Genomic DNA, 17,575 nt, shown 5'->3' on the forward strand with positions numbered 1-17,575 from the left:
AATCCTTGGCTGTAATACTCCACTTTAACTGGCTGGAAACTGGCCAACCTGTGGCTGAGAGCAGCAATTCTAAGTGGCCGTGCCTGTACATTTTACAGCGTTGATATCAGTTTAACGTTTTATTAGTCTGATTTTTATGCCGTCTTTCTGTCTTTTCAGGACTTTCACCGTAACAAAGACTTGCCTTTAGTCTGACATCCAAACGGATTTATTTAATCAGTCTCACGTTCCACATTGAGCATGGGCACACAAAGCCTTCTGGGCTGCCTTCTTCTGATTACTCTGCTCAGCTTATCAAATGCTGGGCTTGTCAAGAAAATCCTGCGACATCGACGACAGACTCTGTCGCCCCTTAAAGAACGTAACGCCACCCTCCCACGTGCAGGAAATCCTATGGTTTTCAGCCATATCTATGACATCAATGTTCCTGCCAGTTTACTGTGCTCGGTGGACTTGGACGCACCAAAGAGCACTCAGCTCCACCCTAAAGATGCAGCGGAAATCTCCACAGGCCACCACGTCACCGAACACACTCGTGATGGGGAGAACCAGATCATCTTCACCCACCGCATCAATATACCGCGGCAGGCCTGCGGATGCAGGGAGGATCTGCCCGGCCTGAAGGATCTCATAAGCCGGCTGGAGATGCTTGAAGGAGAAGTCTCAACTCTGAGGGATCAGTGCAGCAGTGAAGGGGCCTGCTGCAGTGCACAGCTCACAGGTAGGTGGGATGTGTTGAAGCCACAATGATGGAATCTTTTATTCATCAACTTATCAATGAAGAGTGAATAAATGGAGCACACAAGTCTCGTTCACTATGAGCCACATCGGTTCCAGTCACACTGAACAGTTTTTTTTGGAATTCAGAGTGGAAGTGTCAATTTCTCTGTGCAGTTACTTTTAATGTGCCATTAATCAATGAAGTTTGTAAGTCTTGTTGTTGCTAAAATAAAACTTTGACCATTTGGAAAATATGGCACTCTGACGGGTTAAAGTTTTCAAGTTGATGAGATGTTGTTTTGTTTTTGTTTTTTCTTATTTTCTAAGGTGAACTGGGAGTGAAACCTTACTGCAATGGTCATGGAAACTACAGTGCTGAAACCTGTGGCTGCATATGCGAGCCTGGTTGGAGAGGATTCAACTGCTCTGAGCCCGAGTGTCCTGGGAGCTGCCAGAACCGCGGCCGCTGCGTGGACGGAAAATGTGAGTGCTTCAAAGGCTTCGCCGGCGAAGACTGTGCATTCGAGGTCTGCCCTGTGAACTGTGAAGTACACGGCCAGTGCGTGGGCGACGTTTGCGTCTGCTCAGATGGCTTCTTCGGTGATGACTGCTCTCAGAGTCGGTGCCTGAACAACTGCCTGGGCCGCGGTCGCTGTGAGGATGGAGACTGTGTGTGCGATGAACCTTGGACCGGCTTCGACTGCTCTGAACTCATCTGCCCCAAAGACTGCTACGACCGCGGACGCTGTGTGAACGGCACCTGCTACTGCGATGAGGGCTTCAGCGGGGAGGACTGCGCAGAGCATACCTGTCCCAACAACTGCCGTGGCAATGGTTTCTGTGTTGATGGGAAATGCACCTGCACCGCTGGGTACAGTGGAGCGGACTGCTCGCAGCTCACCTGCCTGAACGACTGTAATGAAAGAGGCACGTGCTTCAATGGGATGTGCATCTGTGACTCAGGCTACCAAGGTGAGGACTGCAGCCAGCTGGCATGTCTGAACAACTGCAACAACAGAGGCCAGTGCATAAATGGACAGTGCTCGTGCGATGTTGGCTTCCAGGGAGAGGACTGCTCTGAGCTTTCCTGTCCCAACGACTGCCTGCAGAGGGGCCGCTGTGTTAACGGGCAGTGTGTGTGTGATGAAGGCTTTGCTGGTGAGGACTGCAGCATCCGAACCTGCCCCTCCAACTGCTACGGCCGTGGGGAGTGTGTTGAGGGACGCTGCGTGTGCCATGCAGGCTTTGCCAGTGAGGACTGCAGTGAACTGAGCTGCCCCAACAACTGCAGGAACCGTGGCCGGTGCATCGACGGGCAGTGTGTTTGCGACGAAGGGTTCAGCCGGGAAGACTGCAGTCAGAAAGCTTGTCCCAACGACTGCCTGGCCCGGGGTTACTGTAACGATGGGAAGTGCGTCTGCCAGGAAGGCTACAAAGGAGACGACTGCTCTGTGCTCGACTGTCCGAGTAACTGCAACAACAGGGGGCGGTGCATCAACGGGAGGTGCACGTGTGAGGGTGGATATGAAGGAGAGAGCTGCGCAGAGCTGAGCTGCATCAACAACTGCCAGGACAAAGGCCGCTGTGTGAGCGGTCAGTGCGTCTGTGACGAGGGATACATCGGAGAGGACTGCTCGGACGGTAAGAAGCTCTCAGTGCAGAGTTGCATTGGAAAGGTTTTGGCAGCTAAGGGTCTCTGAATGTTTCCATGTGTTAACTCGAAGTACTATAAAAGCAAATTCAGAGTGATGTAATTTCCTCCCATTCTCAAAATTCACTCACCACTCATCCTGAGAGAAACTATTTTGGTGGATATAAAAGAGAGTTTCGGCTTGTGAGCTGCCTTTGTCTGCTCTTGGTTTGTGATTTTTTGGCAGTTCTTCCCACCTCAGCCAGATGTGGCTCTGGAGTTTGGATTGGGGCTTCATGGTGGATATTCAATGACTTCGGGCATGGGAAACCATCTGAGAAAACACCCTCAGCATTTTTTCATTCTTATTTTTCCAGTGTCTCCTCCAAAGGACCTTGCAGTCGGCGAGGTCACCCCTGACACCGTGGACCTTTCCTGGAAGAATGAGATGCTGGTTACAGAGTACCTTGTCACATATGTGCCCACCAGTCCTGGAGGTCTTCTCCTGGAGTTCACTGTGCCTGGAGACCAAACTTCCGCCACTGTTAAAGAGCTTGAACCTGGCATTGAGTACCTGATCAGTGTTTATGCCGTCCTGAGCAACAAGAGGAGCATCCCTGTCAGTGCAAGGGTGGCCACAGGTACATCACAGTTGGTTTACTCAAAATATCTGCAGGAAACAAAGTCCGAGCTGTTGATTATTTTGTCTCTGTCTCTTCAGATCTTCCACAGCCTGAAGGTTTAAGATTCAAATCAGTGAGAGAGTCCTCCGTAGAGGTTGTGTGGGACCAGTTGGACATCTCCTTTGATGGCTGGGAGATTTATTTCCGCAACACGGTCAGTCTGTCCATTTCTTTTGAAGGCTTTCCCTCGGTTTAATGAACCATCGTGGAAAACAAAAGAAAAACACACGAGTAATGGCCAGCTTATTTGATGCTTCAGCAAAACTTGTTTATTTTGCTGAACTGATTTATTTCAGTTCTCGTCAAAGTCTGCGATCCGGAAAATAAAGTGAAGACATGTCTGAATGTCACGGAGCTGCAGCTAAATCCGCTGCTTGGAGTCCGAGGCAGAAGCACTTTGAAAAGAAACGACTGTGCCAGCTGATAAGTTGGAGCCTTCTGACTTTTTACTCGTGTTGGTCCAAACTGTCAGATGCAAAAATTGTGCAACGTCTATATATTCATCTATATATTCTCCTCTCCACTATTAAAGCGTCTGTGCTGTCACGTCGCACTCGCTTCACATTTGAGCCTAAAAGGACTCATTTCAGCATGTGTGCAAAGAAGTGCATTTCCCTAAATGTCATAGATAAATGAGAAGATTGGTGCAGTCTTTGCTTGTGTTCATAAAATGACTCTGTAGTGACAAAATGGTTATCTTAGTGTGAAAAATGGACTCTGGAGGAAATGGCAAGCTGCTTCTCTGTGAAGATAACCTTATAGCGTTGCTAAGGCTTCAGGAAGCCCGTTTGAATATCACCCTCCCATGTTATCAAAGTCTCAGCTGAAAACGTGCTGCTTTCAGGCATAACTGGATTTCACAGTCAGGAATGACAGAAGCATTCCTGGAGGGCTGTGCAATAGATAAAATAAATACTACCTGAAAAAAGATTTCCTCTTCTAAATGTCAAAGGGGATTGAGGGAGCACAGTTCTTTATTTTATTTTTTAAATTCACATTCACTACATAGTGATAACAACTGTTTTCTAAAGGAAATAATTGATAAAGATGTAGTCAGGGGCTGAAAAGCTTGGGTGTTAACCCCCCCCCCCCAAAAAAAAAAAAAAAACACCAAAGGCATTTGGAGGGTGTAGCTGCATAATGTATGAAACTAACATAGTTAATTATCATGGAATCACACATTGCTAGTGTGTTGCCCCGAAAAAATGTCAAATCGCCTGTCATACAATATTCTTCAAACGGCACTTTGAAGAGGAAAAATTTGCTGTTGCTGCACAAGTTCCATGTGCTGTAGAAGAAACCCTTTCTCTAACACTTTTCTAGCCCTTGAGCAGCAAATAACTCAGTCTCCTGCTCAGAATGATGACCCATAAATGAGCAATTTCTGGCTCTGACTGATAAGAGGACAGGTTGGATAGAAGCTAAGAAATTGTGTGAATATAAGCTATTGTGGTTTAGTAGAAAATATGCACAAGGTGCAGCGATGGCTTCTACGTTAAATGTTCAGAGGCTTCTGTTTGCATTTCAGATTCACATATATACATATATATATATATATATATATATATATATATATATAATATAATAATAATAAAATACATTTTTCTCAAGAGAACTCGAAGTCCTTCTGCTAAATTTGTACTAAAAAGTAAATCCCCACATCCACTGACAATGAGACGGTTCTAAACAAAGTTTCTTAAGACTGCAATGAAACAGTAGGCCTTATGGAACGTAAATATTTTAACTTAATTAGGGCGGACTCGTGACGACTACGAGTGGAGCGGGTTGCTAAGAGCTGATTTTAGGCAGAATCGTGCATTTGGTGATACAAGCATGAAAATTAGCATGAGCAGTCTCCTTTGGTCACTTGACAAGAGAATTGACCCAGCCACTTGAGATTTGCAGGATAGTAAGAGCCAAACTGTTTAATTTCATCTCCACTGAAAAGAAGCGAGTTGGTCTTGGACATCAAACCGCCAGACTCAAAACTGGTCTCACTCCAGCCCTGCTTCATGGATGTGGGCCTTAATGTGAGACGTCTGTGACTGTTGGTGCAGATGGTGGAAAAAAAAGCCATCTTTCAAGAGTTTTAAAGAGCTTCAAACTGATCTAGAGCAGTCTGGAGTGGCGGTTCAAGGCTTCTTCATACACTGCACACTGAACCAAGTTGGGCTTCCTGCACAAAGGCTAAAGGAGAATAATTCAAAGAAAGGCACAAAAAAGCATGACTAATGAGTAAAACAACGCTTAAAGATGAGACGCAGTTTTACATTTCTACCGACTGGGGAACCAAATTGTGAATCGGTTCATTTATTGCCTACAAATTGAGGCAAAGTGAGGAAAAAAGAGAGTCTGCCAACAGCATGGTGGAGACTCTATGAAGCTGTGGGGCTTCTTTGCTGCCTCTAGTACTGGAAGCACTGAATATATCAAAGGAATGATTAAATCAGAAGATTATCCGGGCAGTTTCTAATAACCTCGGAGATTTTGTTATTGTATGATGATCATGCAAAGTTGGTCAACGGGTAGTTATTTCTGGAGATATTCTGAACTATTTCCATCAATTCAGTGGTGCTGTTTCAGCTGTGCAGGTGGTTGAACTTATTTTATCTGTGGACATGTCTGTTTCCAGTTTTCATGTTATGCCTAAGAGACTAATCATCTCTTAACCTCCAGCTTCATATTCAACAGAAATAACCTGGTTATCAATCTTCTCTCATGATGGTTTGCAAGAATTCAAATTGGTGCATTCACAAATGCTAAACACTGTTTTGTTACAAAGTCTGCATTTTTCTGATCTGCTGGATTTGAATTTGGCTAAGAGTCTGTATTCATGTGTCTCTGCAGAAAGAAGAAAATGGAAAAGTGGTGAGCACCCTTCCTTCCTCTCAAAACCAGTTCTTTCAGTCGGGGCTTGGACCAGGACAGGAGTATGAGGTCTCCATCAACATCATCAAGAACGACACCAGAGGACCTCAAACATCCAGGAAAGTCACTACCAGTGAGTTTCATGGACACGGGAGTACAGAAATCGGAGAGTGTCGATGTTTTAACCACCATTTGGTTTATGAGAAGCTGCACACAGATTATTTTCGTGCTTTGTCTGGTTTTTATTAACAGTTTTGGTTGGGTAATGGGTACCAATACCTGTCACATAACCCGAGTGTAGATTAAGAAAAATACATTAATGCCAGAGTAAAATTCCATAATGACGAGAAGAGTTACAACAGGAAATCCCTGCCGGCTCTGCATACTCTCATCGAACAGGTTTTAGGTAAAGAATAATAACTCAAGCGACTTGTGTCACAGTTGTCATATTTATTGTAAATCTAAATTATGTTCTTAGCTTTTGTTCACTGCTTGCTGAAACTTTTTATTGCTGTATTACCCGATACATTATGAAGAGAAATGTTTCCAAAGTCCTTACACAACTGATGTGGCACGCCAAGCCAAGCCAAACCCCCTCAGATGTGTGTGGAAAAGTCATCAGTAGCAGATCTGTGCTGGTGGACTCCCTGGGTATCCCCCCCCCCATTTGTTCATGATGTCATTTATTTGTCTGGGCCAAAACTTGACACAGCTCCCCCAAATGAGGGATAGAAAAAGGTTTGTTTGTCTTCTTTTACCCTCTAAAACATCGTGGGACGATGTCTCCTCTCCTCCACATGTAAACACAGGAGATTTGTCAGGTAGTAAACAAGACGTGGGAGTGAAAGGGATTCGCATTAAAGTTTTTCCTTTTTCATATCATAGGGCCAAGTGAAGTCTTACACAGGCTGTTTACTCGTCTTTACTCCACTTTTTCTTCACTACAGTATTTGTGTGTTACTTTTGTGCTTCACTACACCCACAGAATTAATGATTAAAACCATTACATTTTACCATTATTACACACTAATTCCTCCTGCACAGGTGCTGAATAAGACAAGTAGGGGAGCATGTTACACCTATTTTAAAGTCTTCAAACTGGCAACCTCAGTTTCCCTTTTTGATTTTAAATTGAACAGTTGGGTTCAGTGACATTTGATGTCTTTGAAAGGTGCTATAGTACTGTGCAGAACTCTTGATCAGCCCCTCATTTCTTTATTTTCCTTCAAGCAGCTAGACTTTCTCCTAATCTTTTAAAGTGATCTTGAGCAACAGTTCCTCAGGTTTTCTGAAGGTATTTTAAAGTTTTTCTTTGGACATTGGCTACTATTTTCACTTATTTTCATTCCAGTTGTTGTAGGTTGTTGATCCATTTTCAGAAGAATTAGTTTTTTTGTTTTGTTTAAGCCACTTAACACTGACCTATGAATCATTCAAGCCTTCACAAAAAGCTCCTAACTCCAAGGATGAACCAGTGCTGTGTCGACACATAACAGAGAACTTACCAGAGAATCATTTTAAATTGTATCTTTAGGCACTTTTTTACCAGCAGCCTGTCACAAAGACACATCATTTGTTCCCATTTCTTTAGTTGTATCAATGTAAAACACCGAAGATAACACAGTTAGCTTGACAGGCAGAAAATAGTATTTTTGCTCCAACAAGCTGATTCCCAAAGAGCTTTTAGCTGAACACTTGGCATATCTCAGCAGGGTGTGCAGTGCGTCCTTAAAACATTTGAGGAAACTGGACAAGTGGAGGACAAAAGAAGAAGTGTCAGGCCTAAAAAATCTACAGCAGATGAACAGTATCTGAAAGTGATGTCCTTAAGAAAGAGGAAAACATCCAGCAAAGACCCGACACAGGAGCTGAGAGATGCATCTGGACCTTCAGCTGATTCAATTCAATTAATTTTTATTTATATAGCGCCAAATACAACAAATGTCATCTCAAGGCACTTAAATAATAAAGTCCAATTCAAGCCAATTGGAATTCAATTCATTGTAATCATAATTATTTATAAAATAATCCAATTAATTCATATAGAGCCAATTCAAAAACAATTTCCTAGCTAAGGAAACCAACAGATTGCACCGAAACTTGTCTTCAGTCCAATCTCCCGTCCTGAGCGTGCCGGAGGCGACTGTGTTAAGGAACGACTCCCTTTTAACAGGAAGAAACCTCTGGCAGAACCAGACTCAGGAAGGGTGGCCATCCGCCTCGAATCCATCGAGGTCCATCCATCGAGATCCATCTACTGTTGGCCCAAGCCTCATCAGAAATGGTCTCCATGGAAGGGTGGTTGTCAGGAAGCCATTCTTAAGGAAGGCAAACGGGAGAAAAGGCTGAGCTATGCCAAATGACACAAGAAGTGGATTGAAAATCAGTGGCAGCAGGTCTTATGGAGGGATGAATCCTCCCCAGAGCCCGGACCTCAACATTATTGAAGCAGTGTGGGATCATCTCGACAGAGAACAGAACAAAAGGCAGCCGACATCCAAAGAAGAGCTTTGGGATGTCCTTCAAGAAGCCTGGAGAACTATTCCTGAAGACTACTTAAAGAAAGGACAGAAAGCTCGTCTAAGAGGGTTCAGGCTGAAGGATAAAGGTGCTCAGACCAAATATCAACTTTCAATTTCAATTCAATTCAATTCAATTCATTTTTATTTATATAGCGCCAAATACAACAAATGTCATCTCAAGGCACTTAGATAGTTCGGGTAGGGGGAGAAATAAAAGAGGTAAGATAAGCGGGAATGGGATTCAAACCCTGGTTCGGGTAGGGGGTAATGAAAGTATAGAAGGTGCCAGAGGTGGAGGCAGGACAAGACACACTAGCAGATACAGCAGACAAATTCACCTAAACAGTCCTATATTCACTAAAAATACCAGCAAAAACAAAGCCATACAACTCACTCTCACCAACTGCACACCAGTCACAGTGGGGTGGGGATGCAAACCCTGGTTCGGGTAGGGGGAGAAATAAAAGAGGTAAGATAAGAAAAGGTAAGAAAAATCAATGAATTGTGCAAACTCATTTGCCCTTTTCAGCTTCTGAAAAAAGTCAGCTTCTAAAGTGTATTTACTGTTTTATTCCGTCTTTTCTCAGTCCTGCTGTCAGTTTAACACCATGTGTTTGACAAACACCGTTTCTGTCCCCTGACCTCAAAACCCAGAGATTGATGGCCCCCGGCAGGTGGAGGTGAAGGATGTTACGGACTCCTCTGCTCTGATCAGCTGGTATCTGCCGGTGGCTCCAGTGGACAGAGTCTCCATGTTTTACATGCCCGGCTCCGACCCCTCAGACGAAACCACGGTGGATATTTCCCCTCCTGACAAGCAGTACAGCATCGCCAGTCTGAAACCGGACACTGAGTACACGGTGTCACTCATTTCCAGGAGTGGAGACGCCACCAGTGACCCCGTCACAAGAACATTTACTACAGGTGAGCTTTTAGTAACAATGACCACAGAAAATCACTTTCTTTTAAGTGAGTTTAATGATGGTGGAAGGTGTGGATGACAAATATAATGCATAGACAAAACAATATAATGAACTGAACACTGAAGAGAAGAATAACTAATTTTCATTCTGATTTTCTTATCAGTAAATTGAGGAATAATAAGATGTATATTTTGGTTTAGCATTGAAAGTAAGGCTGGGCAACGATTAAAATTTTAATCATTCCTTGAATGACTTGCTGGTATCAGTTGTGTGTTTTGCCTTTAAGTGATATTTTAGACTGGAACTACTACGGTGAGAAGACAATTCAACTTGGCAGTGTTTACAGATGACTTTGGTTCTATCGACTTCGCCGTCTGGAAGAACTTTAATATGAAAATGGCCGAGTAAAAGTTCCGTACCCTTCTCCATGTTTGGTGGATCCGCTAATTATTTTCTTTTCCGGTTCCGCAGCAGACAACAACAGACTTTTACAAAATAAAAGCCTGTGAGCAACAGACTTTTACAATAATAAAATAAAAATCAGAAAACCTGCATTAATGCGCGATAAAATATTTATTGGCGTTAAATAATTAGCGCGTTAATGCAATAATAACGAGTTAACTCGCCCAGCCCTAATTAAGAGACTAAATGTTTCAGATGTTTCATATTTCATCAGACACTAATCTTGTGGATCCAACCATAAGAGTTCCTTGAAAGCCTTCACTACATGTATTATATTATGAGTTTCAAAGTTGGAGGCAAATTAACTTGAGTTTAATAAAAAAAAAACTCTGGTGTGCTCTGTCAGAGCGGTTCATTTGAGCAGGTGTGAACGATGTTATCCAAACTCTGGTGTGCACAAAACCAGCGGAGCAGTAACGCCTAATCCGCTGGGTCTGCTTCCAACCAAACACTGACGCTGTTTGACTGAAATATGAATGTGGTACGGACCACATAGACAGATGTGCAGCACTTTGTTTTCTGATTTCAAGCTTACCCCGTTCAAAAAGTCTGAGCCACGCTGCACATTACAGCTCAGTACAGGCATCAGAACCACAGTTTCCATGCCCAAATCTTCATTTGTGTTTTGCAACACATGAACTCCTGCCACTGTTTGGATTTTTACACATTTCTTCTTTGTGACAAAACAAGGAATAAATGCTGCAATCTGCTGGAATCCATTCAGTTTGTAAGTTCCATAAATAACATATGCATCAGAGAAGTTGTTCAAACTTATCTTAAACTTATCCATCGGTCTGTTATCAGGCGTCTGTCGGTTCAATATAAAAATACTGCTTTAGGACCGGGAAACAGAAACTCCACGTGTCCACACCCTAAGTGATGTTTGTTTGATGGAACTTTAGTATCCAACTGTTTTAGGAAATTACCAAGACTTTCTCGAAAATGAAACTATATAATTGTGAACCGATTTTAAAAGACAAGCCTCTTCTTTTAGAGCCAGTTGACTTGGTGGTTTAGATGCAACAACAGGGCAGACGAGACAGAAAATATATACTTTTACCGTTCAAAGACAAATAATGTTCCCAGGAGGTCCCACAAAACCAGTCATTTGCTTTTGGAGCAATTGATGACAACCTGCAAAGAGTATAATCTATAAAACTTGGAAAGTTTAACAGTGAGACGTCTTTTCTGGGCTTTTTAGCAGCTAGTCCTGTATTTTTCCTTTTCTATGATTAACAAAAAAAAAATGTAAATAAGACCAGTAATCATCATACTGTATAGCTGTCTGTGGTGTGGTTGGAATGATAAATGTATATTGAACAGCGCCAGGTTACTCTCATCATGTTATTAATGGTAAACTGTATGTACCTCAGCACTGGATGCCCCCACAGACCTGCGGGTTGTGTCACAGACAGACGACAGCATCACTCTGGAGTGGACCAACAGTCAAGCGGATGTGGACAGCTATCGAGTGAAATACAGCCCGATCTCTGGGGCCACTCATGGTGAAGAAGTGTTTAAACAGGGGCCAGGAGACGCCACACAAGCTGCCATCACTGGTAAGGGTCAATGAGAGTATCTACAGAGCACAACCACACACACACACACACACACACACACACACACACATACACACACACTCAGCCTCTAGACTTTCATTCGTCTCACCCCATCCTGTTATTTCACCTCCATCTTTTCGTATTGCAGGGCTGAAGCCGGGGACAGAGTACGGGATCGGCGTGACAGCTGTGAAGAATGAGCGGGAGAGCCTCCCTGCCACTACAAATGCAGCAACTGGTGAGAGACGCTGCTGAGCAGCTGTCCAAACAGTCTTCCTTCACACCGTTTCATAAATACACAGACAGCCGTGTTGTGTTGATACAAACTGAGTGATGAAATTAAACTAATGGAGAGGACTGTAATTTATGATTTTGTGTTGAGTACACCGGGGCTTCACCGCCGGAAAAATGTTACGCATTTTTGTTGTGTTAACTGCTTTGTGGGTCTTCTGTCAGATATCGATCCTCCCAGAGGTTTTGAAGAGGTCAAGTCCACAGAGACGTCTCTCACCGTCAGGTGGCAGAAACCTCAGGCCAAAGTTGGTGGATACAGGCTGGCGTACATCTCCAAAGATGGTCAGGCTGAAGAGATGGAGATCCCGTCCACCGCAACTTCTTATGTTTTGTCCAACCTGACTCCTGGAATGAGCTACACCCTGACCCTGACTGCAGAAAGGGGACGCAAGAGGAGCAGACCCGTCTTCCTGACTGCATCCACAGGTGGGTGGGGAACCGCTTCCCTCAGTGAGAAACAGTGAAAACACACACCCTCAAATTTCAGATGAAAAGGTCACGTTCTGCTGTTTAAGTTTTGTGATCAGATTTTTCTTTTTTGTTGTTCACAAAATTTATTGGGCACAATTTGGATCAATTTAGATCCACTTGTAATAAATTGCACTTACTGTTGCCATGGTTACAATAGCTGTGCAGTTTTATACATTAAATTTTACTGCTGCTTAGAGTAAAGATTAGATTTCTTGAAATCCAACAATCCTTCCAGAAAAGTTGTGGCTGTGTGGGAGGTAGGATTAAAAACAGAACACAATGACTTTCAAATCTTTTAAACCCCATTTAATTGAAAATGGTTCAAAGGCAACATTTGCAAAGATTAATTTTCAGAAGCTTTAATTTTTTTTTCCTTTGTTTGTTTATATGCTCAACGTGTTTTGAAAGATTGGTACACAGGCAACAAAAGGCAGCAAAAAGTTGCGTAACGTTTAAAACAGGCCTGGAGGAACAGACAACAACCAGTTGGAACAGGTCAGTCACATGATTTGGTTTGAAAAGAGCATAAAAAGAGGTTCTGAACTCTTTGAAAGGGCATTTGAAGTTGGTAAGTAACAATTGGGTAAAAAGATTTTATCATTAAAACCAATAGTCGAGTTTGTATCTAATCACTTTGCTTATTGAATTATGTTTTTATAACCTTAGAATGAACCATTAAGATGAATTTGCATAATGGGTCATGCATAATCACACTGGCTGTTCTACATTAGAGAAATTCCATGTTATTACTGTAAAAGGCACATAAAATAAAAAGTACTGATCAGAGGGTGAAGCAGAAAGTGGAAGCATGAGAAGTTAATTTGAGAAATGAGGACTGGACTATTTACGTAATGCAACAACAGTGGTTAATTGACTTCATCAAAGAAGCAAAACATGAAAAGATAAAGCAATTTGGGGATAATTGAATTATCGAATTGAATTGGATTTCTTAATTCCAAACCATTAAACAGTTGTGAGGAAATCTTGGCTGGGGGATGATTCCGTTGGGCAAATTTCTGCATGAACTCATGGTCTATTGCTTCATCCACAAAAACCAGTAAAGAAAAACGTACTTAAACCTGAAACACTGCCACATTCTCTGGGCCTGAGCTCATTTAAGGTGGTCAAAGATCAACTGCGAAACTGTCCTGTGGCTCAATGAATCAGAACTCGATTTTCTTGAATCATCTTGCTTCGGCCCAGCTAAATGGGAGACATCTGCATCGCACACGGATAAGCTGCACATCTGTACGCGCTGCTATGCAGACAGCGTCATTGGTATTCTCTTGCTGAAACAAACAATACACAAAACAAAACCACATTCTTAACGTGCTGATGCACAGTGGTAAACTTGTCCCTGTCATAATTTTTTTTAACTTTATTGCAATCAGTTTATCAAAAATGAGCAAACGTTTCTTAAAGTCAAAGATTTTGATTTTAGATGTTGTATTGGTGCCATTTTCACTTGAATTAGGGCTTAAATTATTTGTATTCTACACAGCATTGTATCTTTTTTTGGAAACAAGTTTGTAAATGTGAAGCCAACAAACACACACTCAAGAACAACACTTCATGCTTTCTTTATTTGTGCCTCTTTGTTTTTCTTGTAGCCTCTTTCACGTTTTATTTAGCTGACTCAGACGACCGCGAGCTAGCGACTCCTAAAGGCTCGGAGGACAATGTCATTAGCTTTGTGTATTTAGAGCCGTCCGAGTCCCAGTTTTCTGGGACAGAGCCCGAGGATGAGCACGGATCGCTGACCATCTCGGGCATCACGCCTGATGGATTTGAACTCTCTTGGAAACTAAAGGCTCAGGATGCGTATGATAATTTTGCAGTAGAATATGAAGACACTCGGCGATTGTGGGATGTGAGACAGGTCCACCTTCCCGGAGATGCTCGTGGCTCTAGAATCAGTGGCCTTAATGCTTCAACAGAGTATCAAATAAAACTTTATGGATTTATGAGTAGCCAGCGATCTGCGCTACTTGAAGCTGTTGCAGTCACAGGTATAAGCTTCTCTTTTAGAATGAATGGTGTTTCATAGCTTTTCTCCTCAGTGGATGGCCCTTTTTCATGGGAGAGTTGCAAAGATCATGATTGGATTTGCATGTTGGTATGAGATTTCCAAGCAGAGATCTTGGTTTTAAAATTGCAACTATTCTCTGTGGCTAATCTTTAGCATGTTTTCAAAAAACAAAAAAACTAATTCGATCTCATCTCATTAATCATCTGCCAAGGCTTTAGAACTCAGGCAGGATGTTGCTTACCCAAAATTCAAATACAAGAAGAAATCAGCGGTCGGAACGCCTTCCTCTGGACTGGGATTTTACTCAGCTGGCTGCCTTGGTTTTCTTTCTGCATTTGATCTTTTAAAGGCAACCATTTTGCTCTCTTAAAGCCTTGTCCAACTAATTCCATCCAAGTGATTCACCGTCATTACTCCCATTCACAGAATGAAACGATTCTCTCGCAATCAGAGAAAATGACATCGGACGTCACTTGCATGTCATCAAAGTGAATCGACAGTCTGTCTTTAGAGCAGCTGGAACCAAATGGCTGTGCATGGCTTCATCATCCATTTGAAGACCACTGTGTACTTCCACTGCGGTGGACTACTCAGAGCCTTCAACAAGTTAATGGCACTGATTCAAGTGTCATTAATGCCTTAGCTGTTGCTTGGTGATTTAACTGTCCTGGAAAAAATAAATCCAGAGAAATAAATTCTGTGTCTTCAGGTAAATCAAGGACAGAACTCTCCAAAGAAGAATTGAAATGTGTTCTTATATTAACCCATTGTTTTTCTTCACAGGATCTTTTACAGTTTCCACCAAAACCAGTAAGAAATTCACTATTTTACCTGCTTTATTCACTGTAGCACCTAAGCCTACATCTCCAGATGTACTTGCGCTGAGCATCAAAGAGGCCCCAGAGTCTGTTCTGGAGAATGAAAACCCCGATCCCCTCCACCCTCTTAGCAGTGAAGCACCCTCTGATACTGCTGTGACGAGCTCCGGGGCTGAGCCTGAAAGCTCAGGCATGGATCTACCGGGCGACCTCACAGTCAATGTTACCGCCACCAGCGTCAGCCTGGCTTGGTTGGCGCCTGATGGGGCGTTCGACAGCTTTTTGGTGGAGGTCAGTGCTCCATCAGTGGCAGCACAGCCTCAAGAGACCACACTACCAGGAAGTGCACGGAAAGCTGAAATAAAGGGTCTGACCCCCTCTACACACTATGATATTACATTGCAAGGGATGGTGGAAGGGAAGCAATCTTTACCTCTTAAAGTTTTTGTCGCTACAGGTACATGGAATAAAATCCTCTTGCCTCAGGCATCATCACAACTCTCACATTATTTCTCTTCTATCCTCTAAATAATTCAAGATGGCTGCAAAGTAACTTTTCTTCCACAGATGAGTCTTTTTTTGTGAAATCTAAATCTCCTTCATTCAATCTTTTATTTCTCTGCTTTACTTCTGACACATTACAGTAGAGTATTAGGGCCAAATATTCTGATTTTTTTCTTCTTTTTAAAAAAAAAAATGTGTTGGGATTAAATAATTTATTGATAATAAAATGAATAAGTCATGACATTGACTCATGAAAAAAGTCCCAATATAATAAGATTGGAATATTTTTGTGAGGATAGAAAATACTACATCAGTATTATTCATGTTATTTCATGAATACAAAATTTGATTGAATGAAGTTACGAGTTTTAAATGACTTGTTTTGTACATGCATGCGTGCAGTGCATAGTTCAGTGAGTAGAAGATGAACTGATCTCCTGAAGAGCCAAAGTTGAAGCTGGAACATTCCTCACAGTATTTTAAGCAAGTTTAATGTATTATATTTGTTCTGTACAACTTGAACTTAACCAAGGTCTTAATCAGTCTTAATCGGCTTGTTAAGACTGGTTTGTTTTGTCACAATTAAAAACTGCAAAGTGTTATTAGATATTCAGATATCCTCTGCATTTCTCCCATTAGCAGCGGTGAGCTTCTGTAAGCAGCTTGCTGGCACTCGAAGCGTTTACATGGAAAAGGTGACTCTGTAATGTAACTAAAATGACAGCACTTACACATAAAAGTTAAGCTCTGGGATGTGCTTGCAACCTTGCTTGTCCAGGGTGTATCCTGCCTCTTGCACAATGACAGCTGGGATACGCTCCAGCCCCCCACGACCCTGAATTAGTTTAAGCGGGTATAGAAGATGGATGGATGTTAATATCATTAAGCACAGAACAGGAAAGAGGAATATTAAACCAAAGGTGCTTGAACTGTTGTATGAAAAAAAGAAAAAGTGTTTTTTTAATTATTTTTTTATTGCAGTTGTAACTGGGCTTTTCAACTAACAGTGAACTGTGCTGTTAAAGGCATTTAAAGTAAGAGAAAAAACCAAACAAAATCCTTCCACTTTGAACCAAAAGCCAGTGTTATCCAAACAGGAATGATGGTAGAGTCCAGCAAATATCTGGAGTGGTGGAACACTCTTCCTCTGTGCAAAACCACACCATGAGATTCAGAATCCAAAATTTGTGAATGTACATCAGACCAAGCCTGATGCTTTTTAGATACACGAATGTCAGGCTGAAGTTGAAATAGATTTTCAAGAAAAGAGCACTTCTTGAGCTCCAGCATGGCAGTGGGTTGATCATGCTTTGAGGTTGTGTTGCAGCCTGTGGCATTCAGGAAATGTTACTGTTCTAAAGCAAAATGGACATGACTATAATGGACTACTGCAACAGTCAAGCCAAGCTGAAGGTGTTACCGTGGCCCTCACAGGACCCCAACAAAACAGTTTACAAGCTGTGATACTTGCTAAAAGGGGTGTTACCAAGTTGTGCCCATGCATCCCAACCTTTGTACCATTTTACTTCATCTGAAAGTTTAAAATGTGGAGACTAAAACAATAATCTTGCTCAGTATATTTAAAATACCGTGAATCTCTTCATTTATGCATTTTGGAAATCAGCTCATCCTTCACTCTAAACTATCCACAGAAACAAACTGTTCCCTCTGGCCCTAATACTCAGCTGCCCTTTTTCCAATGAATAATCTGCCTTGTAATAAACTGAATAATCCGTCTTGCCGTCCAGTTGATCCCAATCTGATCTGTCTATCCACCAGCGGAGCTGAAGCCAGCCGTGGTTAACCTCACCTTCTCTGACATTACATGGGACGGCTTCACTGCGTCCTGGAGCCCCACAAGGGGGGACTTTGACAGCATTGTCATTGAGGTAACAAACATGGAGAATTTTGCTGAGAGCCAGAACCTCACTCTGTCCGGAGACGCTTTGAGCTTGGGCATCTCTGGGCTGAATCCCAACACCAGCTACATGGTTGGCTTATATGGGATGTATCAGGGCTCCTTCATTGAACCACTGTACAGCGAAGCTACCACAGGTACCTGGAACCGACGGCGTTGCAGCCAAAACTTTCC

The 17,575-nt window shown here is 42.5% G+C and overlaps 1 protein-coding gene across 1 annotated transcript in view; it reads left to right on the forward strand.

The window, feature by feature from the left end:
• Positions 1-17,575, forward strand: part of LOC142373196 (tenascin-like) — a 40,355-nt gene that overhangs the window by 7,287 nt on the left and 15,493 nt on the right. The window contains exons 2-13 of the mRNA XM_075456332.1: positions 160-721; positions 1,048-2,361; positions 2,728-2,991; positions 3,072-3,187; positions 5,881-6,034; positions 9,078-9,347; positions 11,182-11,367; positions 11,516-11,605; positions 11,824-12,087; positions 13,743-14,141; positions 15,011-15,436; positions 17,263-17,538. Coding sequence (XP_075312447.1) covers positions 241-721; positions 1,048-2,361; positions 2,728-2,991; positions 3,072-3,187; positions 5,881-6,034; positions 9,078-9,347; positions 11,182-11,367; positions 11,516-11,605; positions 11,824-12,087; positions 13,743-14,141; positions 15,011-15,436; positions 17,263-17,538 — 4,240 coding nt within the window. The 5' untranslated portion in view covers positions 160-240. The remainder of the gene's footprint in view (positions 1-159; positions 722-1,047; positions 2,362-2,727; positions 2,992-3,071; positions 3,188-5,880; positions 6,035-9,077; positions 9,348-11,181; positions 11,368-11,515; positions 11,606-11,823; positions 12,088-13,742; positions 14,142-15,010; positions 15,437-17,262; positions 17,539-17,575) is intronic.

The sequence above is a fragment of the Odontesthes bonariensis genome, chromosome 22, assembly GCF_027942865.1.
Source record: "Odontesthes bonariensis isolate fOdoBon6 chromosome 22, fOdoBon6.hap1, whole genome shotgun sequence".
Lineage (NCBI taxonomy): Eukaryota > Metazoa > Chordata > Actinopteri > Atheriniformes > Atherinopsidae > Odontesthes > Odontesthes bonariensis.